At 43.0% G+C, this 22,695-nt stretch overlaps 1 protein-coding gene across 2 annotated transcripts; it reads left to right on the forward strand.

The window, feature by feature from the left end:
• Positions 1 to 92: 92 nt before the first annotated feature.
• Positions 93 to 11,425, forward strand: pcat2 (Lysophosphatidylcholine acyltransferase 2). 2 transcript variants are annotated; one of them, NM_001173913.1, is given in 13 exon segments: positions 93 to 306; positions 801 to 943; positions 3,691 to 3,908; positions 4,936 to 5,048; positions 5,790 to 5,850; positions 7,100 to 7,193; positions 7,482 to 7,536; positions 7,750 to 7,832; positions 7,929 to 8,054; positions 8,317 to 8,470; positions 8,874 to 8,972; positions 9,286 to 9,427; positions 9,889 to 11,425. In NM_001173913.1, coding segments are annotated over 13 exon segments (1,575 nt in total). In that variant the 5' UTR covers positions 93 to 195; the 3' UTR covers positions 10,065 to 11,425.
• The last annotated feature ends 11,270 nt before the right edge of the window (positions 11,426 to 22,695 follow it).

Genomic DNA, 22,695 nt, shown 5'->3' on the forward strand with positions numbered 1-22,695 from the left:
CAGTAGGTGGGGCCTAAAAGTAGTCGGAGGCAGAGTGCCAGATCACTCGCTCTACCGTTGTTGTGAACGATGTTATCGCAACATTCGGAGAGCGAACACGATTCTCAAGATTCGAATCGAGGAAGTGGGGTGATTGCAGAACTACTGTGCAATTCTAAAGCTTATTGACGCCATACCGCGACCCGAGCGAGAAGAATGACTCCCCGGAGAGTGTTCGCGCTACCCAGGCAGCAATCACTGTTTCTTCCGGCCGTCCTTAATCCTTTTGTGCAGGAGGTGAAATTGGCCAAGGCTGACATTATCAAAGTGAGTATAAATAGAGTGTAAATAAATCGATTAACTCATTAATTTATCGGTCACAGAACGGGGGTTGGTATTCAAACGTAAACAGTTCTACTCCACTAGTGTCCTCTAGCTCCTCGGCTGTGTGTGTGTGTGTGTGTCTGGTGGTGCGTGACTATAGCATACAGTACAGGTACATAGCTAATCTAAGCCGATGAAACCCTGACAATCCTTTTGTAATGCCTTGTTATTGTGTAACACAAACAATGGAGGCATTTGTGTACCCTCTAGAAATTCCTCCAACCATGTGAATTTCTAGAATGAAAAGTCTATAACGTGCATATTCCTTGGTCAATGGTTGCATCGTTGCGCATTATATGTTGGTTAGGACATGTGTGTTTTAAAATGGCTCTTTAAAGTCCCTCTTTCAGTGGCATGAAGTCGGTAACCTAAACAAGTTGTAGATCTCTAATAAACCTGGTGTGTGTGTGATGTGTTTCTTTTCTCTCTCTTTGCAGTGTGTATTCCGGGGAATCTTCCTGGTGCCTATCCGTGCCATCTTCCTGACTCTGGTTCTCATGGTAACATGGCCTGTTGCTGTCATAACAACATTCATGCACCCTCTCAAAGGAGCAGTGGCGCCCATGACTGGATGGAGACGGTAAATATACTGCAAAACACCATCCTGTGCCACTACTGACATACTGCCATTGGTCTGTATGTATAACTATATTTCAACTATGCATCCACTATGAGTACTTTAGTCATTAGTTCCAGAGGATGTATAGAGCATTGTTGTTTATGACTTAAGTAGTTAGGCCTCTGGGCAGTTCCATGGTAACAGAGTTTTGAGAAAAGAAAGAAGATAAGCTAGCTGGGGGTTTGGACAATACAGACAGCTTCAGCTACACAGAAGGAGCTGATGTAGGCTACATTCCTTAACAGCTTGACAGTTAGTTTTTTGTTGAGGGTGAACAAGAATTAAGCTAGTGTGAAATTACTTAGTTGTTACTCCTCCCTCCTTCCTGTGTTTCTCAATCCCACAGCTCTTGATGCATAGGGGCATTTCCTCATTAACAGAACTGCACAAACAGCACAAACCATCATTCTTTTACCAAATGTTGCATGTGCACTGTGTTTTTGTAACATTTTCTGTGGAAATAGTTCAAAGTAGTCATTGTGCATATAGTTGTATGGTTTGTTTAAAGTGAAAATATGTAAATGTTTGGGCGACGGACCAAATTCACATAGAAATATGAGTTATAGATCTATCATTCTACTTGAAAGCAAGTATAGGAATTTGTAGATCTGTTCTATGTGCACTATTTCTATGCTTTCCGTTAAGTTTTGTTTTTCCGTCTATTACTTTCGGTTTTGTACACCAGTTTCAAACAGCTGAAAAAACTATTATTTTGATTATGGAAACTATATGTCACAGCGGTTTCGATGGTACAATGATTGTCTACACTATACTAGCTTATTTTGTCATTTAAACTGAAATTAGGCTAACTATTATAGTTTTAGCAACCAGGAAATGGCGTAGAGATTCCTGCATAGTGCAACTTTAACTTTGCAGTCATTGTTTTTGTTTGACCTAGATTTTAAAGTGAAAAATCTGTCTCAGCATCACTCTGTTACCATGGAAATGCCCCTATACATCAAGAGCTGTGGGATTTTCACACATTGAGAAATGGAGGGAGGAGTAACAACTATGTAATTTCACACTAATTCTTGTTCATCCTCAACTAAACACGAACTGTAAAGCTGTTAAAACCTCTTAAGGATCCACCACTTTTTTTCAATTGTCGCCTAAAATTATATACCCAAGTCTAACTGCTTGTAGCTCAGGACCTGAAGCAAGGATATGCATATTCTTGATACCATTTGAAAGGAAACACTTTGAAGTTTGTAGAAATGTGAAATTAATGTAGGAGAATATAACACATTAGATATGGTAAAAGATAATACAAAGGGAAAAAACAAGCGTTTTTTTGTACCATCATCTTTGAAATGCAAGAGAAAGGCCATAATGTATTTTTCCAGCCCAGGCGCAATTTAGATTTTGTCCACTAGAAAAAAAACAAGCGTTTTGTACAAAGCAGTATATGTACAAAGTTTTAGACTGATCCATTGAACCATTGTATATCTGTTAAAAATATTGTATCAAGACTGCCCAAATGTGCCTAATTGGTTTATTAATACATTTTCAAGTTTATAATTGTGCACTCTCATACAATAGCTTGGTATTATTTCACTGTAATAGCTACTGTAAATTGGACAGTGCAGTTATATACAAGAATTTAAGCTTTGAAAGCTTAAATGCTAATCACCTCATGCTAATCACATTAACCGTCCCGTGGGGGGGGGGACACCGATCCTGTCGAGGTTTTAAGGAATGTAGCCTACATCAGCCCTTTCTGTGTATTTATTTATTTGTTTTTATTTAACCTTTATTTAACAAATCAAGTCAGCTAAGAGCAAATTGTTATTTAAAATGATGGCCAACCAAGAGGCAAAAGGCCTCCTGCAGGGACAGGGGCTGGGAAAAAAAAAAGTAAGACAAAACACACATCACGACAAGAGAGACACCACAACACTACATAAACAGACCTAAGACGACAACACAGCATGGCAGCAACACATGACAACGCAGCATGGTAGTAACACAACATGACAACAACACAATAGCGACGCAACACGACATGGTAGCAGCACAAACATGGTACAAACATTATTAGGCGCATAAAACAGCACAAGGGGCAAAAAGGTGGAGACAACAGTACATGATGCAAAGCAGCCACAAGTGTCAGTAAGTGTAAATAATTGAGTCTTTGAATGCAGAGATGGAGATAAAACTGTCCAGTTTGAGTGTAGCTGAAGCAGTCTTCATTAGATCTTGTCTGTATCGAAGTAAACACTCTTCTTTATTTATTTATTTCCTCAGAACGGAGGGGGTCCTAGAGATATGTTACCTGAGGCCTGATTCAACACATGATAAATAAACCAAATGTGTTCTTCTGTGACTCAAAAGCAGCCCACTTCCCTCTCTCTTTGATTGTATGTGTTGATATGACGTGACCACAGCTACATGCAGCTGCTGGTTGTTTATCGCCCGTGTTCAGGTCTCTTTTATTTGATAGTTGTCAACAATAACTAGCTGATGAACATGGAGCACCAACTTAGCTCATAACAACTTAGTACAGTACTACTGACCATCAAAAGGCTAAGTTGAGGTCCTGACAACACACAGATCTATGTTGACAGTAATATTGGTCCATTCAGATGTAGGCTATATGTATCCATGTTCAGTGTCTCTAAGTGAATATTCCTGACAGTATACAACTGTTAGTTTAATCTGTATAGTTTCATGCTACATGTCTGTTGATGTTTGACTCTCTGGTTCCCCAGGTTCATGTGTCGGCGTGTGATGGCGTTCCTGGGGAGGTCTTACTACTTCTTCATGGGCTTCAGGGTGGTGGTGAAGGGCCAGCAGGTGAGCAGTGCAGAGGCCCCCATTCTGGCTGTGGCCCCACACTCCACCTTCTTTGATGGCATTGTGTGCATCGTAGCAGGCCTGCCCTCCACTGTGTCCCGCACTGAGAACCTCGCCACTCCTATATTCGGCAGTGAGTGTTGTTTCTGTCTGGGTTTTTTTAGTAGAGGGTTAGGGTCAGGTTCTTTTTTTAGAGTGTGTGTTTGTGAGTGAGCGATCAGTGTGGGTGGGTCTGTCAACGATAAGTGTGGGTATTTATGCTGATTCTGTTTGCAGATTTAATTTCCGTTAGTGTTTATCTGATGTGTGTGTTTCCTCTCTCCAGGGTTTGTGCGGTGCCTCCAGCCTGTAATGGTGTGTTAGTGCTGAGCGATTAACTGACATTTTTAAACAACTAATTGACCAACAGCGGCTCAATTATTTCATTTCCATTTAGTTATTTTTTTCTTCTGTGAGCTCACTGCGTACATTGCACACATTCTCATACATTCTCTAGAGAGAAATCAGATCCAACCTGAACTGTGTGATGTAGTAGGGAGTTGTAGTTTCCAACAGGCCAATATTATTTGTAGTTTAGTGCATAAACCGTGGTAATTAACTACAACGACCATAATCTATTGCGCGTCTGCTTGTCCGGTCTGTGTTTCTTTTACGCCTGCAGCGGAAGACAGAAGAATGCGTGATCGGGAGGTGATATAGAGAGCAGATGATGCTTCGTGAGGCATCTCTAACTAAAAATACATAATCTTAGTGATTGGTATTCAGCAGTCATAAAGTATGCCTTATTTACTTTGAAGAACTACAAAATAGTGATTTTGTCAGACAGCATAGGTAGCAGCTCTATAGAGATGAGATGAAGACTTCAAATGAAATAATGAAGCCATCAAATAAAACAAATGTAATATACACAACTGAAATATTTTATTAAAGTAAAGTAATGTGAATAAATTATGGTTAATAAGTGATAAGCAGTAATGTGCAGTCACTACCATCATGGGACTTTTAATAATTGTTTTATTCTGTGTAACAGCATTCAACCCACATAATGCATAGTGCATTGAATCTTTCAAAAAATAATCATAATCGAAACACTAAAAAACACTAATTGCTCAGCACTAGTGTGTGAGTTTATCTGATGTGTGTTTCCTTTCTCCATCCAGGGTTTGTGCGGTGTCTCCAGCCGGTGCTGGTCTCCAGACAGGACCCAGACTCCCGTAAGAACACCATTATGGAGATAGACAGCAGAGCCAAGTCTGGAGGCCTCTGGCCACAGGTCTGTCGCATACACACACACACACACACACACAGTCTTGAATAACTAACCTTGTGGGGACACACTATTCAGTCCCATTCAAAATCCTATTTTCCCTAACTCTAGCTCCTAACCCTCAACCTAATTCTAACCCTAACACTAATTCTGATCTTAACCCTAAACCCCCCATAAATACCATTTGATCTTATGGGGACTTCTGTTCCCCACAAGTATAGTTAAACACATCCACACATACACACAGTTATTTGACATTTTGTATCATAATTTATCATGTCTTGTCTAGCTTGTAGTCTGACAAGGAGCTTGTGAATGAAACATCACGCCTTTTCACACCAAGAATTTGCCTTGTAAACTTCCTCTCGTGTGACATATCCTTCAAACACAATTTCTGTTGCTACTTCTTTGTTATAGAAAGTCTGCTTCATTCAGCATAGAATGAAACACTGGACTAGATCCACCTACATTGTCAGTAGCCTAGTGGTTAGAGCGTTGGACTAGTAACCAAAAGGTTGCTGGATCGAATCCCCGAGCTGACAAGGTAAAAATCTGTCGTTCTGCCACTGAGCAAGGCAGTTAACCCACTGTTCCCTGGGCACCGACGACGTGGATGTGGATTAAGGCAGCCCACCGCACCTCTCTAATTCAGAGGGGTTAGGTTAAATGCAGAAGACACATTTCAGTTGTACAGCTGACTAGGTATCTCTCTTTCCTAAAAGAAACATTTAGTTATTTATGTTCCAGATCCTGGTCTTCCCTGAGGGGACTTGTACAAATCGCTCATGTCTCATCACTTTCAAACAAGGTAGGTTGAACTTCACTACCATGTTTGTTTTTAAATAGATCAAGGGTATCAACTTATACCAAACAGTGTACCGTTGATAGGGTATGAAAATCATGTGGGACCCTACAATGTCCATGTTGTATTCCCATTTAACAGGCTGGTTGTCATTTGTTTATAGTGGAGACAGACAGCCTTCCAGACATTCTGCTGGGAGAGACACACAGTACCATCCACACTAGTGGTGTCATTTACTTAATGCAAATTCACTTGTAAACAAATAGCAGAGATAGGGCCATCATGTGGTTGCAGAATGGTGTTCATTTAGCTTCTTTCTGGGGTGCTTGTGTAGCCGGTGTGAAATGACTAGCTAGTTAGCTGTGCACGCTAGTAGAGTTTCAATCAGTGACTTCACCCGCTCTGAGACCTTGAAGTAGTTGTTTTCATTGCTCTGCAAGGGCTGTGGCTTTTGTGGAGCGGTAGGTAACGATGCTTCGAGGGTGACTGTTGTCGATGTGTGCAGAGGGTTCCTGGTTCAAGCCCAGGTTGGGGCGAGGAGCGGGACGGAAGTAATACTGTTACAACTGTTTTGACACAACACCTCTTCATTTACTCCCAGTATGCTACATGCTATGTGCCTCATTGTGTGGTCAGTCACCTGATGCACACACAATGGCCTTCTCCAGAGTGAAGAGGCCTGAGTGTATCCATTACTTCCTGAAACAGAACAGTAGCCATAGCGACATGGAATAGATTGCACGATGTGATAATGAACTTCAGAAGGAAATGAGTGACTGATTATCTTCACTCAATACAAATAACTAGGCTATTAGGATCTGAGTGAATTGTACAGTAGCAATTGCTACAGTTAAATCCTAAAGCTGTAAACCTGAGAATGCATCTAATAATCAATGCAAATAACAGCATACAAGACCATCAATTACACTCTATGGCATGTTACACTTTTTGCATAGACATTTGCACCTAACTGAATTACTTTGTTCTACTAAAGTGCCAATAGCCAAACCCACAGACCTAATACTAGTGGCTTCCTTACAGTACTGATTGGTATATTGATCAGGGTTAGATGAATCCAGCTTCTGGTCTTGTTATTGGTTGGACATGTACTCTGGGTAAATGAGTTGTCATCGGCTGCACTCTGTCCAATTAGTAGGCTGTCTGTGCTCCTGTGTTTGCACATATAGGTCGTGTGTGCTCATTAAGTTAGAATAGTAGTCAGTAGGGTCTCACTCTGTCCCTCTCTCCCCGTCAGGTGCCTTCGTCCCTGGGGTCCCGGTGCAGCCTGTGGTCATGAGGTATCCCAACAGACTGGACACTGTGACTTGGACTTGGCAAGGCTTCAGCTCGTAAGTCTGCAGTGCACTCAGTGGATTACAATCATCAGTGTTGCCTCAACGCTTCAACGCTACATTTCCCCTGTTGTTTTCTGTACAGTCTCTCAGATTGCAACTATGTTCCTGTAACTTCTCCTCATGGGCCATAGTTAGGCCTCAAACTCTGGGAATAGAGATTTTCACTGTTGAGCGATGAATTGTTTTTCAGTTTAGTAGGCTTACATTTCAATCTTGTTGTATGGGATTACCGTTATGCCCTTTGAATAGAGGTGATGATGATTCGTGGTGACGTTCTTTCAGGAAAACCCTGCTGCTTCTCACTCTGTCTCAGCTCTACACCAATGTAGAGATAGAGGTTAGTATTAACACACTACACAGGAATACTTACTTAGGCCAAGAGATAATGACTTCATAACACATTCATTAGCAGTACCTATGTGTTATGTATGGTTTATAAAGGTGTTATGTATGGCTTATGAATGGGTTATAAAGACATTATCTAGGTAGCCCCCCAGTTAGCCTGTACTTCCTGGTTAGTCCCTGTTTTGACCTTTGCCCTCTCCTCCAGTTTCTTCCTCCAGTTACCCCTACTGAGGAGGAAAAGAAAACACCTGTGCTGTTTGCCAGGACAGTACGAAATGTTATGGCCCAGTAAGTGTGTGTGTGAATGGTATTACAGCATTTAATAGTAGCTTCCTTATGTCTATTCTTACCCATCTCTTCAATGCTATCCCTATGTGTGTGCAGGGCCCTGGGTGTGCCAGTGACGGACCACACATATGAGGACTGTAGACTGATGATCTCGGCTGGGGAGCTCACCCTGCCCATGGAGGCTGGTCTAGTGGAGTTCACTAAGATCAGCCAAAAACTTGAGTAAGACTGGCTCCTCTGCCGCTCTAATACTGTGCTATTGCCACTGTGGCAACACACTATGTCCTGTTATGTACTGTTGTGTCACCCACTGGCAAACTCCACACTGAAGTAACACTGCCTTAGACAATACTGCTTTATTTGGCTAACTGCTACACCGGCAATTGGTAATAGTTGGACACACACACACAGACCTACACCCTCTTCCTCCCCTGAGTAAGTCCTTGTGTCCTGCCCTCCTCCTTTCCTCCCCGGTCCCCCTCAGCCTGAAGTGGGACAACGTGAAGAAGGAGCTGGAGGGCTTTGCAGCCGTGGCCTGCTCCTGTAAAGGAGGCCGCATCACCATCCAGGAGTTCGCCAGCTTCCTCAAGCTGCCCATCAGCCCCGCCCTGCAGGAGCTGTTTGCTCTCTTTGACAGGGTGAGAGCCAGTCACATCTAGTTCGGTTCAATCTCTCTTCGAGGCTTTCCTAGGTTGTGTTGGATTGGTGCAAGCTTGGCTGGAGGAAGTCTACACCATATTTCTTGCAACATTCCTTTGAAATCCACAAAGGGAAGTTGACGACTGCACTAATCTTTTAAAGCGTAGAGAATCAGACCACAGCTATTCTGTCTGTTCTCTCCAACCTGTGACTGGATGGGCTAAGTAACCGAGGATTTAGTATGCTGTCCCCCACTGCTTTGTTCATAGAGAGGGTAAACAAACTGTCTGAAGAAATAAAGGAAAAAACATACTGTATTTGAAGAGTATTGTAGTCCACTGAATGCAATGTGTAGTCTGGCTTTGTTAAGTGACACTTAGCTGTCACTCTGTCTCTCTCTAGGATGGAGGTGGCACCATTGACTTCAGAGAGTATGTCATCGGTGTAACCATCTTATGTCGGCCAGCTAACACTGAAGAGGTCCTCCGCACAGCTTTCCAGGTTCGGCCAATAAAAACCCTGCTTGTTGCGAATGTTGCCGTGTCACATTTAGCTGTCCAACACATGACATTGGGGTGTTGGTATGTAGCTGACGCAGACTGTCTGTGAGGTCTACCCGTGGTTTGGAAGCAATAGAGGAGCAATCAGTGGCTATGATAAAGTCAAATATGTGTGACAACTACTGTGTTTTGTAGTTGTCTGAGAGGAAAATGAAGTAGGTTTGAAAGCCACATGGTCATAAGAGCAATCTCGATGTCAATAAGCAAGCCTATGTGTTGTCATTGCTTAACTAATTGTCTCCCTCTCCTCTCAGCTGTTTGACACTGACGAGGACCAAAGAATCACTCATGAAGAGTTCTCCTCCATGCTTCGCTCTGCTCTAGGCGTGTGTGACCTCAATGTCTCCAAACTCTTTAAGGAGATAGATACAGACAGCTCTGAATTCATCACTTTCTGTAAGTAGACCCTTGTGAAGGTCAAAGGTTATCTGAAGTGGAGGACTCCAGCATGAACTAAAGGAAGCTGACTGCTTGCCTTGACGGAACACCATAGAAAAGGCCAGGTTGAGCCTTGGATCTCTCCATTCTAGAAATATAGAAAGAGAGATACTATATGGATTTGAAAGTGGGATATTAATATTTGTTTCGTTTTTTTTTTTATCCTTTGTTTTTAATTGCCATGGGAAGTTAACATTACTTTCACCAAAAGTAGCCCATTTTAAACAACAACTTTGTTGAATTTTAGTTGAATTTTTATGATGTAACAGAATAGCTTCTTTAGTCACTGACAATTTGAATATCGTTCTGATTTGATCCTCTCTGAAACTGAATTCCAGGTATTGTGAGCATTGATAATATACCAGATATACTACTGTAAGTTCTGATTTGATCCTCTGTCTCTCCATTTCTCTCACCAGCCGAGTTCCAGGCATTTGCCCTGAACCACCCAGAGTATGCCAAGCTGTTCACCACCTATCTGGAGCTCCAGCGGTACCAGGCCCTCCAGGGGGTGGAGTCAGAACTCTCCTCCACCAATCACATCTGCTCTGAGGACAACCAGGAAGAGAGCATCTCTGACAAGAAGGACGACTAAGTCTGAGGCAGAGACTGTCGTTGTGTTCGAGAGCATTACCATACATTTTGCTCAGTAGCTGATCACGGACGGAGCAAACTGGCTGATCTACTGTTAATAATACGGTTATTTAAGATCCAAGGTGATTTGTTGATCAGTAAGTCTGTACTTGCTGACTGCAATGTTGTCGATCTAGATCATGTACAGAGACGGAGCTCTCAGTTGAATACACAGACAGATGGACTACTGAGTCTGATGAACCACAACAGTCTTTTCTATTGCACTGATTTTAGAGAGCTGGAACCTCATTTTGACAGCATAGCAAAGTATTGTGTTGACCACATAGGAAATAGGATGATGTATGTTTAAAATAATGTTGCTTTTTTGCAAAATAAATTATATATTTTTTGCTTAAATTCTTTCTATGATTTTTTAGTGCCTTAAAAAGATTTGTAAGCAAGGTTTGTGAGAGCTAGTGTTTGTGTTTATGTACAGATGGGGTGGAATCATAGACCTCCAAGTATATTTTTTCAGATCCTTGTTGATGTCAGTAATGTGGTCATAGGAAGGATGAGCAATATACGGATATCCACTTAATCCTAATGCTTTTAGGAAGTTGCTCATAGCAATGTTGAACTTTTTACCAATTCTTTTTGTAGATTCCCCTGCTGATTTTTGATTTAAGGCATCCCATTGTTTTGTCATAGTTTTGCCTCTTCAGATGAAAACTACCTAGTGCCAGCCCATAATGTATGTAAATGACCTGGATACCCTTCTGAGATGACTGTATCCTATACTCTTTAATGTGACTTCCTGTTCACCTCTGTTTTTTACAGAGTTTCTTTGAAGATAACTGGAAAGGCTGCCAAACATTGCTTTTGTATGAGTTGAAAGTCTTTAATGTATGACTGGATTGCAGAAAACGTCATTAATACATTTTTCTAATGATATCAACCCAATCTGGCAACCTTAGCAAAGGAGCAGTAATACAAGCTATAACGATACATGCTGCGCTTTACAGTTTTTCCACTGCTCAGGGACACACACTGTAAGTAGTGCTGCTGTATAATTAGCTAAAGGTTTTGCTTTGCATCTGTTTCTATTTGCATTTCCATTGAAGAATGATGTTGCTGAGGCAGCAGTGGATCCTTATGGCTTTAGCCAAACTAAAGCCCAAGCATCTAGTGAAAAATAAGGCAATTTGTGAGCAAAAAGGCAAGTGTGCCTAGTAATACAACAGTGTATTCCAGGGGGTATGTATGGTTTCAAGTTAACTAGTGTGCATTGTTATTTATTTAGCAGAGCGCGTTGTTGCAATTATGTTAATTTTTGTGAACACAGCAAACTTTCTTTTTTTGCAATAAAATCTAGTACAATTTTAACTCTTCGATGACTTGTATTTTATAGCTTTTAAACTTCTGTAATTAGTCTTTTTGCTTTCAACTTTCTTGTTCTAATTATGTGTATTCTCCCTGTTAGTGTACTGACTTGTGTGTATGTAAATGTATGGTTGTTTGACTCAGTTGATTCGAGCTTGGCATGAGAAACTCCAAGGTTGGGGGTTCAATTCCTGTAGGGATCACATACACATACTATACATGTGTGCACTCACTTTACTGTAAATCTCGTTGTATAAAAAGTGTCTGCTGGATGGCGTATATACTAAACAAAAATATAAACACAACATGCAACAATTGTAAAGATTTTACTGAGTTACAGTTCATATAAGGAAATCAGTCAATTGAAATAAATTCATTAGGCCCTAATCTGTGGATTTCACATGACTGAGCAGGGGTGCAGCCATGGGTGGGCCTGTGAGGGCATAGGTCCAGCCACTGGGGAGCCAGTGTTTTTTCCCCACAAAAGGGCTCTATTACAAACAGAAATACTCCAAAGCATCCCCAGTCCCCCACAGGCGAAGAAGCCAGGATTAGAGGTCCTGGGCTGGCGTGGTTACACGTGGTCTGCAGTGAGGCCGGTTGGACATACTACCAAATTATCTAAAACGACATTGGAGGCAGCCTTTGATAGAGAAATGAACATTCAATTCTCTGACAACAGCTCTGATGGACATTTCTGCAGTCAGCATGCCAAAAGAACTCTCCCTCAAAACTTGAGAATCTGTAGCGTTGTGTTATGTGACAAAACTACACATTTTAAAGTGGCCTTTTATTGTCCCCAGAACAAGGTGCACCTGTGTAATGATCATGCTCTTTAATCAGTTTATTGATATGCCACATCTGTCAGGTGGATGGATTATCTTGGCAAAGGAAAAAATGCTGAATAACAGGCATGTAAACAAATTTGTGCACAACATTTTAGAAAAATAAGCTTTTTGTGCATATGGAACATTCCTGGGATTTTTTTTATTTCAACTCATTAAACATGGGACCAACACTTTACATGTTGCGTTTATATTTTGGTTCAGTGGTTTATCTGCATGTTCTGTTCTGCAACCCACCACCAGGTGACAGCAGTCATCCACTTGACCAGCATCATCCCTCTCTCCAAGGGAAGAGGATAGGAGTTGAACAAGCCAATTGGAAGCTGGGGATGATTAAATTTCTTATTGTATGATGGCCGCGGGATGATTGTGGCTATAATTAAGATTCATGTCAGCAGAGGTGGTGCAGTGCACATCTACAAAATGCTTGCTTTTAGCTTTTGTTACTTGATTCTTACTTACAACATTTATTGTAAACTGGGAGACAAATACAACCTTTTAACCCCATGATGGAGATACTGATGTATGTATCACACAATGGCTGCGTTTACACAGGCAGCCCAGCTAATATTTCTTCACTAATTGTTATTTTGAGCAATCAGATCAGCACATGTATTTATTTATTTATTTTTCACTAGGCAAGTCAGTTAGGAACCAATTCTTATTTTACAATGACGGCCTTACCTGGCCAAACCCTCCCCTAATCCGGACGACACCGGCCAATTGTGTGCTCGCCTATGGGACTCCCGATAATGGCCGGTTGTGATACAGCCCGGGATAGAACCAGAGTCTGTAGTGACGCCTCTAGCACTGAGATGCAATGCCTTAGACCGCTGTGCCACTCGGGAGCCCAAAGGGGATCTGATGTGAAAAGATCTGATGTGATTGGTCAACAGATCAATTGGTAGAAAAAGTTATCTGAATTGGGCTGGCTGTGTAGACGCAGCCAAACTGGCCCAACATCTTTTCACTGCCATCTATTTACCAACATGCATTTTAGTTAACTATTTCAATTTCATTTTTACTAGTGTCCAGATTACCACAATATATATATATATATATATAGAGAGTTTTCTTTTAATTGTAAATTAATGTTTTGGCCTATTTCTTCACATTGTGCTGGATAGCTATGCTGTTGATACGGTTGATACCTTATTAATTGCTCTTCTTTTCCCACAGTCAGGGGCATTAGTTAGCTCCGTGTAGTTTGTTTTTTACTCTCTTCTTTCTGTGTAAATCTCTCAGTTGACTATGGACCAAAAAATACTTTCTGAAGATTTGTCCCTCAGAAAAGAAGGGGATTTAAATGAATGGGATTTAAACCTGTCACGCCCTGACCATAGAGAGCCCTTGGTTCTCTATGGTGTAGTAGGTCAGGGCGTGACTAGGGGGTGTTCTAGTATGACTAGGGGGTGTTCTAATATGGTTCCCAATTAGAGGCAGCTGTTTATCGTTGCCTCTGATTGGGGATCATATTTAGGTAGCCATTTCCCCACCTGTGTTTTGTGGGATATTGTTTGTGTTTGGTTGCCTGTGTGCACGTCATGACTTCACGTTTCGTTGTTTCTTTATGGTTTTGTTTGTTTCACAGAGATTCAAAATATGTGGAACTATACTCACGCTGCGTCTTGGTCTGCTCATTACGACGATCGTGACAAAACCTAACTGCAGAAGAAAATCTAATCGTTTGTGAAAGAAAAGTATAGCATTGATTACCATTCTCTAATATCTGGCCTAAGGAGGCTAAAGTCTATCCAATTACCTTCGGCTGCCACCATCGTTAGCTTGACGGGCCCTCTAGCCAGTCGGCCCCTATTGTCTGTCTTACTGAGATGCCAAACACAGGGACAATGGCTGCCATGCAGTGAGATGGTCCTAATTAGAGGCTGCTGGCTGGGTATGGGTATGGTAATACCTCCAATGTAAAACCTCTACTAGGGTAATACCTCTCCTCTCAACTAAAGCTGTTTTACCAATCTCTTCTGTGGGCTGTGGGACTTTTACATTTATTTATTTCACCTTTATTTAACCAGGTAGGCCAGTTGAGAACAAATTCTCATTTACAACTGCGACCTGGCCAAGATAAAGCAAAGCAGTGCGACAAAAACAACAGAGTTACACATAAACAAATGTACAGTCAATAACACAATAGAAAAATCTATATACAGTGTGTGCAAATGTAGAAGAGTAGGGAGGTAAGGCAATAAATAGGCCAAGAAGGCGAAATGATTACAATTTAGCATTAACACTGGAGTGATAGATGTGCAGATGATGATGTGCAAGTAGAGATACTGGGGCGCAAAAGAGCAAGAAGATAAATAACAATATGGGGATTAGGTTGTTGGGTGGGCTATTTACAGATTGATTGTGTACAGGTACAGTGATCGGTAAGCTGCTCTGACAGCCGTTACAGATCTACCCACCAAAAACGGACCAGGCAGCGTGGAGGGGAGCAGCACCAGGAGTGGAGGAAGCAGCGTGCTCAGGAGGTGATGGCATCCTGGTCGCTGGAGGAATTGAAGGGAAGAATAGACTGGACTTGGGAACAGCTATTTTACCATTGCAACAACCTGCCGGGAAGCAGGTGGAGGTGAAGAGGCAGCCCCAAAAATTATTTGGGGGGGGCACACGGGGAGATTGGCAGAGTCAGGCGTTAGACCTGAGCCAACTCCCCGTGCTTACCGGAAGCGGCGTGGTACTGGTCAGGCACCGTGTTATGCGGTGGAGCGTACGGTGTCTCCAGTGCGCGCTCATAGCCCGGTGCGCTACATCCCAGCCCCCCGCAAGTGCCATGCTAGAATGGGCATCGAGCCAGGACGGGTTGTGCAGGCCGAGCGCTCTAGACCTCCAGTGCGTCTTCAGGACCCGGTCTATCCTGTGCCTGCGCCCAGAACCAGGCCTCCTGCATGTCTTCCCAGCCTGGTGAGTCCTGTGCCTGCGCCCAGAGCCAGGCCTCCTGCATGTCTTCCCAGCCTGGTGAGTCCTGTGCCTGCGCCCAGAGCTAGGCCTCCTGCATGTCTCGCCAGCCTGGTGAGTCCTGTGCCTACGCCCAGAGCCAGGCCTCATGCATGTCTCCTCAGCCGGGGGAATCCTGTGCCTGCGCCCAGAGCCAGGCCTCCTGCATGTCTCCCCAGCCTGGTGAGTCCTGTGCCTGCGCCCAGAGCCAGTCCGGAGCCGCCAGAGCTGCCCGCCAGTCCGGAGCCGCCCGCCAGTCCGGAGCCGCTGGAGCCGCCGGAGCCGCCCGCCAGTCCGGAGCCGCCGGAGCCGCCCGCCAGTCCAGAGCCGCCGGAGCCGCCCGCCAGTCCGGAGCCGCCGGAGCCGCCTGCCTGTCCGGAGCCACCCGCCTGTCCGGAGCCGCCCGCCTGTCCGGAGCCGCCCGCATGTCCGGAGCCGCCAGAGCTGCCCACCTGTCCGGAGCCGCCGGAGCCGCCCGCCTGTCCGGAACCACCGGAGCCACCCGCCTGTCCCGGAGCCGCCGGAGCCGCCCGCCTGTCCGGAGCAGCCAGAGTCACCCTCCAGTCCGGGGCCCGCTGCGAGGGTCCCCAGTCCATGGTCGGCGGCAGGAGATCACGCTCTAGGGGAGCCAGTGAAGTGGGGTGAGCCAGTGGTGGAGCGGGGTCTGCGTCCCGCTCCAGAGCCTCCACCGTGGAGAAATGCCCACCCAGACCCTCCCCTATAGGTTCAGGTTTTGCGGCCGGAGTCCGCACCTTTGGAGGGGGGGGGTACTGTCACGCCCTGACCTGAGAGAGCCTTTTTATGTCTCTATTTAGGTTTGGTCAGGGTGTGATTTGGGTGGGCATTCTATGTCTGTATTTCTATGTTGGGGATTGCTTTGTTTCGGCCGGGTATGGCTCCAAATCAGGAACAGCTGTACATCGTTGTTGCTTATTGGGAGTCATACTTAGGCAGCATGTTTTTCCTTTGGGTTTTGTGGGTAGATATTTTCTGTTTAGTGTTTTGCACCTGACAGAACTGTTTGGCTGTCGGTTTCTTGTTTAAAGTGTTTAAAGTGTTCGATCTTTAATAAATTCATGATGAGCACTTACCACGCTGCGCCTTGGTCCACTCTCTCCAAACACAGCCGTTACACATGTATATTCTCTGTTTGGACCATAGATTGTGGGTTTGGACCTTTTTGTCTCTCTAGGCTACTAAAACATGCTGCCTCCTTTTCACATCTAAGTTTGAGTATGGTAAACTAAGGTGGTCAGGGACGGACAGGTTAATACCCAATCCATCAAAGGGCCAACACATACCCTAACCGACTGACTTTGCACCTGTTGGATGGACAGGGCAAGCTCCAACTGGGCTCTGGCCAAGCTTACTATTGACCCATTCAAAGTCTCTTGTCTTCCCTGCAATTCTCTAGGTTGTTGCTGTATAAGAGAATGTTCTCAGCTCAATTGACCAGTTAAAATAAGGGTTAAATAAGACAGAACAGGTGAGAATATGCAAAATTGCATGAATTTCAGTAGAATTGCTTGAATTGGCTGACAGGTGTTTAGGGTTAGAATCATATATTGTATGAGGGGTGTTTAGGTAGTTTATGCAGGGTGTGCAGGTAGTTAATGCAGGGTGTTTAGGTAGTTTATGCAGGGTGTTTAGGTAGTTTATGCAGGTTGTGCAGGTAGTTTATGCAGGGTGTTTAGGTAGATTATGCAGGGTGTTTAGGCCGTTTATGCAGGGTGTGCAGGTAGTTATGCAGGGTGTTTAGGTAGTTTATGCAGGGTGTGCAGGTAGTTATGCAGGGTGTTTAGGTAGTTTATGCAGGGTGTGCAGGTAGTTTACCCAGGGTATGCAGGTAGTTTATGCAGGGTGTGCAGGTAGTTTGTGCAGGGTGTGCAGGTAGTTTATGCAGGGTGTGCAGGTAGTTTATGCAGGGTGTGCGGGTAGTTTATGCAGAGTATGCAGGTAGTTTATGCAGGATGTGCAGGTAGTTTATGCAGGGTGTGCAGGGTGTAAGCCTATAATACTGTAAGTGTGTGGGGGGACTGACAGCTGGAATGTAGTGAATATAGTAGTTACTTTAAGGACCAAGGGTCTACTGTTTTTTTCTATCTAATCGTATTCTCTGTGCCACTCCATCTTCTGTATGGCCACTGTAGAACAGCAGAATAGAGCTCAGAGCTACCATAACCAGATGCCCTGACATGGATAGAAATCTACCAGATAAGGAATACGGAAATCCTACTCAAGTCTTGGCACAAACACCTATTGCACTTTTTTATCAGATCACGAAAACACTCTGCCACAGGATAACACACTTAGGGACTTTACAGAGTATGTAACTAATTGTAACATGAAAAGACCTCCCTGTAAAATACAGGATAAAACAGTGCTTATAGATGGATTGTTTCCTTCTTTGACAGAAGCATCCTATTGTACTCCCATCCCTGGGTTTTTGTAACTCTTTCAGAGAACAAACACATATTTTACATTATCTAATAGCTACTTTATGTATTCTTATTGTTTCTCCCTTGATTCATATAGTAGTACTACTATAATAGCACTGCATGTGTTTCACAAATGCTTGAAATGAAAAACATGCATATGAACCCCTCCATGTTTTGTCTTTGTACTTTTATTTCACAATATTGTATTGCCTGCCTGCAGGTGTAAGTGGTATGGACAGACCGATGCCTGTCAATACACACACACACACACACACACACACACACACACACACACACACACACACACACACACACACACACACACACACACACACACACACACACACACACACACAGAGAGAGAGAGAGCCTGGTCGGACGATGCTCCAGGGGCCTCACACACACACACACATCGCCGGTCCTCGCCTCGGCCTCCCAGGAAATCCGCTGCAGATGGACAGGATAACATCAAGTCCACTTCCTCAAGCCTGTGGTATGGCTGTAACAGATCCCAGAGCGAAACGCTGCTGAGCAGAGGACGAGAACTAGAAAGGATTAGAGAAGAGGGAGAGATACGATCTACAGTATACTCCATAACTCTGAGTCAGGGAAACAAACACTACAGAGCGCTCTCTCTCTCTCTCTGTCTCTCTCTCTCTCTCTGTCTCTCTCTCTCTCTGTGTCTCTCTCTCTCTCTCTCTGTGTGTGTGTATGTGCGTGCGGTAGCCACATATCCCCTCTGCCCACGTCTCCGCCTTTCCCCCCTTCCCTGTCTCTCTCCACCTCCCTCCTCTTGTTTGTGTTGTGTGTTGGCAGCGATATCACGGATGTTGTTGCAGTGTTGCACATGGTGGGAACTAGCACCGGTGTTGTGACCACCACCACTCTGACTGGGTTCAAAGTGTTCAAACAGTCTGTGTCCCAAACGGCCCTGGTCAGAAGTAGTGCACTATATATGGAATAGGTTGTAATTTGGGACACAACCAATGTTTTACGTAACTATAACCTTCTGTTAGTGTGTTCTTCTGGTTCCTGAATGTACATTGCGTCTTCTTGGGCAGAAGCTTTTCTAGTCATACTGTACCCTGAGGTCAACATTTTTAGCAAATTGCTGAAGCGCCACTTCTCCTTGCTCATGAGTTCATTGGATTTCAAAGGGCTTCCTCATAGTGCAAGTGCAATGATATTATGCATGGCCATAGGGGAGATGATGCTGTAACTGTATAACTACAAGATGTGTAGAGTAGGGTTAAGGTTTAAGCTACAAAAATGGTTTACTGTACTTATATTCCTAGAACTGACTTACCAGGCATTGGTCATGGATTTACTTGTCATTGTTTTGGAGGTTAAGTCCATAAATTCTTTGTTCTGAGGTCTTCAACTGTTCCACAGACGTCTCATATAGCCTACAGACATAGATGATATACTGTTGTAGACGTTGATGAAAGAAACTCCTAGAACTGTTTAGGAAACAGCTTCTCATTGTTATTATGTGCATGATGTCAAGATTGAGTAAAGATAGTCCTGTATATTGGTTCTTGATGACAATAGGCTACAACACATTAATTTACCATGTGAATATAGGACACAAGAGGCTCTGAGGACCTACTGTATCTTAATTTCTAATACAAAAAAGCTAGGGTTTGTTATCATAGGAGGGATAAATAGCCAGATAACTAGAGTTCATTGTGGGTTCAGTTTCAATGACGCACTGTAACTCACTCATCATAATAAACAACAATAATTGGGCTACAGTAGCTTTTTAGACTGAACAGACTGCTTTTCTTACCTGAACACTGGAGTACGAGCATTATGATGCCGTGTCACGTAAGACTTCATTGTATTCTGACTTGATATATTGATATGTTTCAATGGAAAATGAACAGCAAAGACATATGCCTACAAACTTACACAACCCCCCTGACTCACCCTGACTCAGGATTCTATTTTTTGATAATCACAGTTGGTGTACGTCAATGAGAAATCAAGAGAAAATTGAATTTCCTGTTGATACTTATCTTTACTTGACAGCAGAACGGGTTGGAAGATAGCAACCCATTGTCTTCTTATTTTGTTGCACAGTCATCATGCCTTTATGCAGCATTTCAGAAGCTAGACCTCTCCTCACCTGGGCTCATGTGGTCACTTCACCCTATTCTTTCTCCACAGAGGGCTCTATGGCTGGCAAGAGAATGTACTTCAACTCAATGTCTCAAGACAGTGACACTTCCAGTACAGTAGTACTGTACCAGCACAGGAAACGCATGGTCAAATCTGCAAGAGTTGAATCCCTGCTCACACACATGTAACCCCATATGGCAAGGTCAAGCAGATACCCGCTTGACCTCTGAAAGACGTCAACGCACCCTGGCAGCAGAAAAAACAAGACACGGTACTGCAGAACAAAAAACAGCTGTGGAGGAAACATACTTGAACCGTTAACAAACTCTTAGAAGAGCTGAGGAGTGACTGAGTGAGGACTGCCCATGGCCCGCTGGCTGGCAACACAGAGCTGAGCAGCAGCAATTGTGTATCCAAGTTGTGATCTCACTCTGTTTATGCATATCATCTCATAGGCATTCTCATCTCAAAATAATACAGTGAGGGAAAAAAGTATTTGATCCCCTGCTGATTTTGTACGTTTGCCCACTGACAAATAAATGATCCGTCTATAATTTTAATGGTAGGTTTATTTGAACAGTGGGAGACAGAATAACAACAAAAAAATCCAGAAAAACTAATGTCAAAAATGTTATATAATGATTTGCATTTTAATGAGGGAAATAAGTATTTGACCCCCTCTCAATCAGAAAGATTTCTGGCTCCCAGGTGTCTTTTATACAGGTAACGAGCTGAGATTAGGAGCACACTCTTAAAGGGATTGCTCCTAATCTCAGCTTGTTACCTGTATAAAAGACACATGTCCGCAGAAGCAATCAATCAGATAATTTTTTAAGAATCCTCTTTGCATTATTGCATCTCCATGAAATGCAGTTTTTCCTACTAGAGATATATATTTTTAGGGCTCTATTCAATCCATAGTGCTGAAGATCCACTTTATAGCTTGATTGACAATTAAAGGCAATGTTGCCGCGGTCTCGCGGACTGCATTCACAGTAAATGCAGCATATGTCGGCTCAATCGCATTTTAATGCGGATTGGATTAAATCCAGCCCTTAGTTATGAAATTAAGGGGGTAACCTTTTACCCAGATAACGTTCACCATGTACTTTCTCAGCATAATGAAACAGCACTATTCAATATTGTTGTGCTTCATGTCATGTTATACGTTATATGTAATATGTCTGACAGGAGTTTCTGTCTGTCATGTTTGTGAAAGTCCAGAGCCTAATACTAATATTCCAGTAAATTGATAGGGTTGTGACCTGAGCCTTGTGTAGGTGGATCATATCATCTCTAAATGAACATCATTTATGTTTGAACTCTGTCTATAATATGCCAAAAGTCAAACCTCTCTGGAGGTTAAGTCTAATAAATCGATTATGTCTAATATGTTATATCATATCAGAGGGTTTTTTCTGCCGTGAGACTCTCCAAGTTCAAGCTCAGGTCCACAAGATTTAGTAGCCGTTGCCAATTCATTTTCTACTGGATCTGTCTTCTGTGAAAATCCTACAATGTTATTCCAAACAGTGACATCATGTGTTATAGTAGTCTGATGGTGAAAGAAGACATTGTTCTGGCAAGGAGACATTAACTGGGAACAGTTAAGCAGAACAGTTGTAATATTATTAGAAGCCATTGTCGTTGCAAACACAAATGTTAGGGAGAGGGCCAAGAGTTCATTCTTAAGTATCTTATAGAATCACAACAATAAATTGTACAGGGATGTCTATATTTATCTAACTTTGGTGTTGTAGACAGACATGTCTGGCTATGTCAGAGAGCATTGCTTAACTTCTACGACTTAAAAGATTGCAGTAATGAAATAATAACAATATGGATGTTGAATGTCTATTCCATTACTAACTATATGTCTCAAAATGATAGTACCTGTAGGTTGGCTTAGATTGTTGGTAACATGTAGACTATATTTCATCTCCAATGTTTATTGAAAACATACATTAAGTTGCACAATGAGCACTTGTCTCTTAAATACATTGTTACAGTTGTTGGTTAGCTAGTTTGCAAATTTAAGCCATATTTGCATAGATGTGACATCAGCCAAAACACCTCAAAACAAGACATGGTATCAATAACAAGACCAAACTAGCTGCAACGTTCCACTTACAATTCACTACATGGCAGTTTATAGTCATTGTTGCTAGCTATCTGGCCATCCACAATGCAATACACAGCCTTCTGTCCCTTTGAAGTACATACATTGGGAATAACAAAAATCAATGGAACATATTTCGTCATGCATGTGTCCCACTATCTAATGGAAAGAGTTACTTCTCTTAGTTGGAAAGACATCTCCCTCAATCATTTGCCAGTTCATTCTATAAAAACATGTTTATAGATTTTTATTTTTTTATTTAACCTTTATTTAACTAGAATGAGTACCAATCTCTGTCCTGTCAATTTTTAAGGCTGGCCTGCTCTTAGCAACCCAACAAAGAAAATTATAGCAGATATTTTTTGGGGCAGCTTCCTTAAATAGTACCCGCAAAACACCAGTCTCAACATCAACAGTGAAGAGGCGACTCCGGGATGCTGGCCTTCTCGGCAGAATTGCAAAGAAAAAGCCATATCTCAGACTGCCAATAAAAAGACTAAGATGGGCAAAAGAACACAGACACTGGGCAGAGAAACTCTGCCTAGAAGGCCAGCATCCCGGAGTCGCCGCTTCACTGTTAACGTTGAGACTGGTGTTTAGCGGGTACTATTTAATAAAGCTGCCAGTTGAGGATTTGTGAGGCGTCTGTTTCTCAAACTAGACACTCTAATGTACTTGTCCTCTTGTTCAGTTGTGCACCAGGGCCTCCCACTTCTCTTTCTATTCTGGTTAGAGCCAGTTTGCGCTGTTCTGTGAAGGGAGTAGTACACAGCGTTATACGAGATCTTCAGTTTC

This window comes from Salmo salar, chromosome ssa26 (assembly GCF_905237065.1).
Source record: "Salmo salar chromosome ssa26, Ssal_v3.1, whole genome shotgun sequence".
Taxonomy (NCBI): domain Eukaryota; kingdom Metazoa; phylum Chordata; class Actinopteri; order Salmoniformes; family Salmonidae; genus Salmo; species Salmo salar.

What these genes read in the sequence shown, in the direction of transcription:
- pcat2 (XM_014127284.1), top strand. An exon ending in GTACGAAATGTTATGGCCCA is followed by an intron (nt 7,833 to 7,928) that starts GTAAGTGTGTGT and finishes ATGTGTGTGCAG; the next exon opens with GGCCCTGGGTGTGCCAGTGA. An exon ending in AAGATCAGCCAAAAACTTGA is followed by an intron (nt 8,055 to 8,316) that starts GTAAGACTGGCT and finishes GGTCCCCCTCAG; the next exon opens with CCTGAAGTGGGACAACGTGA.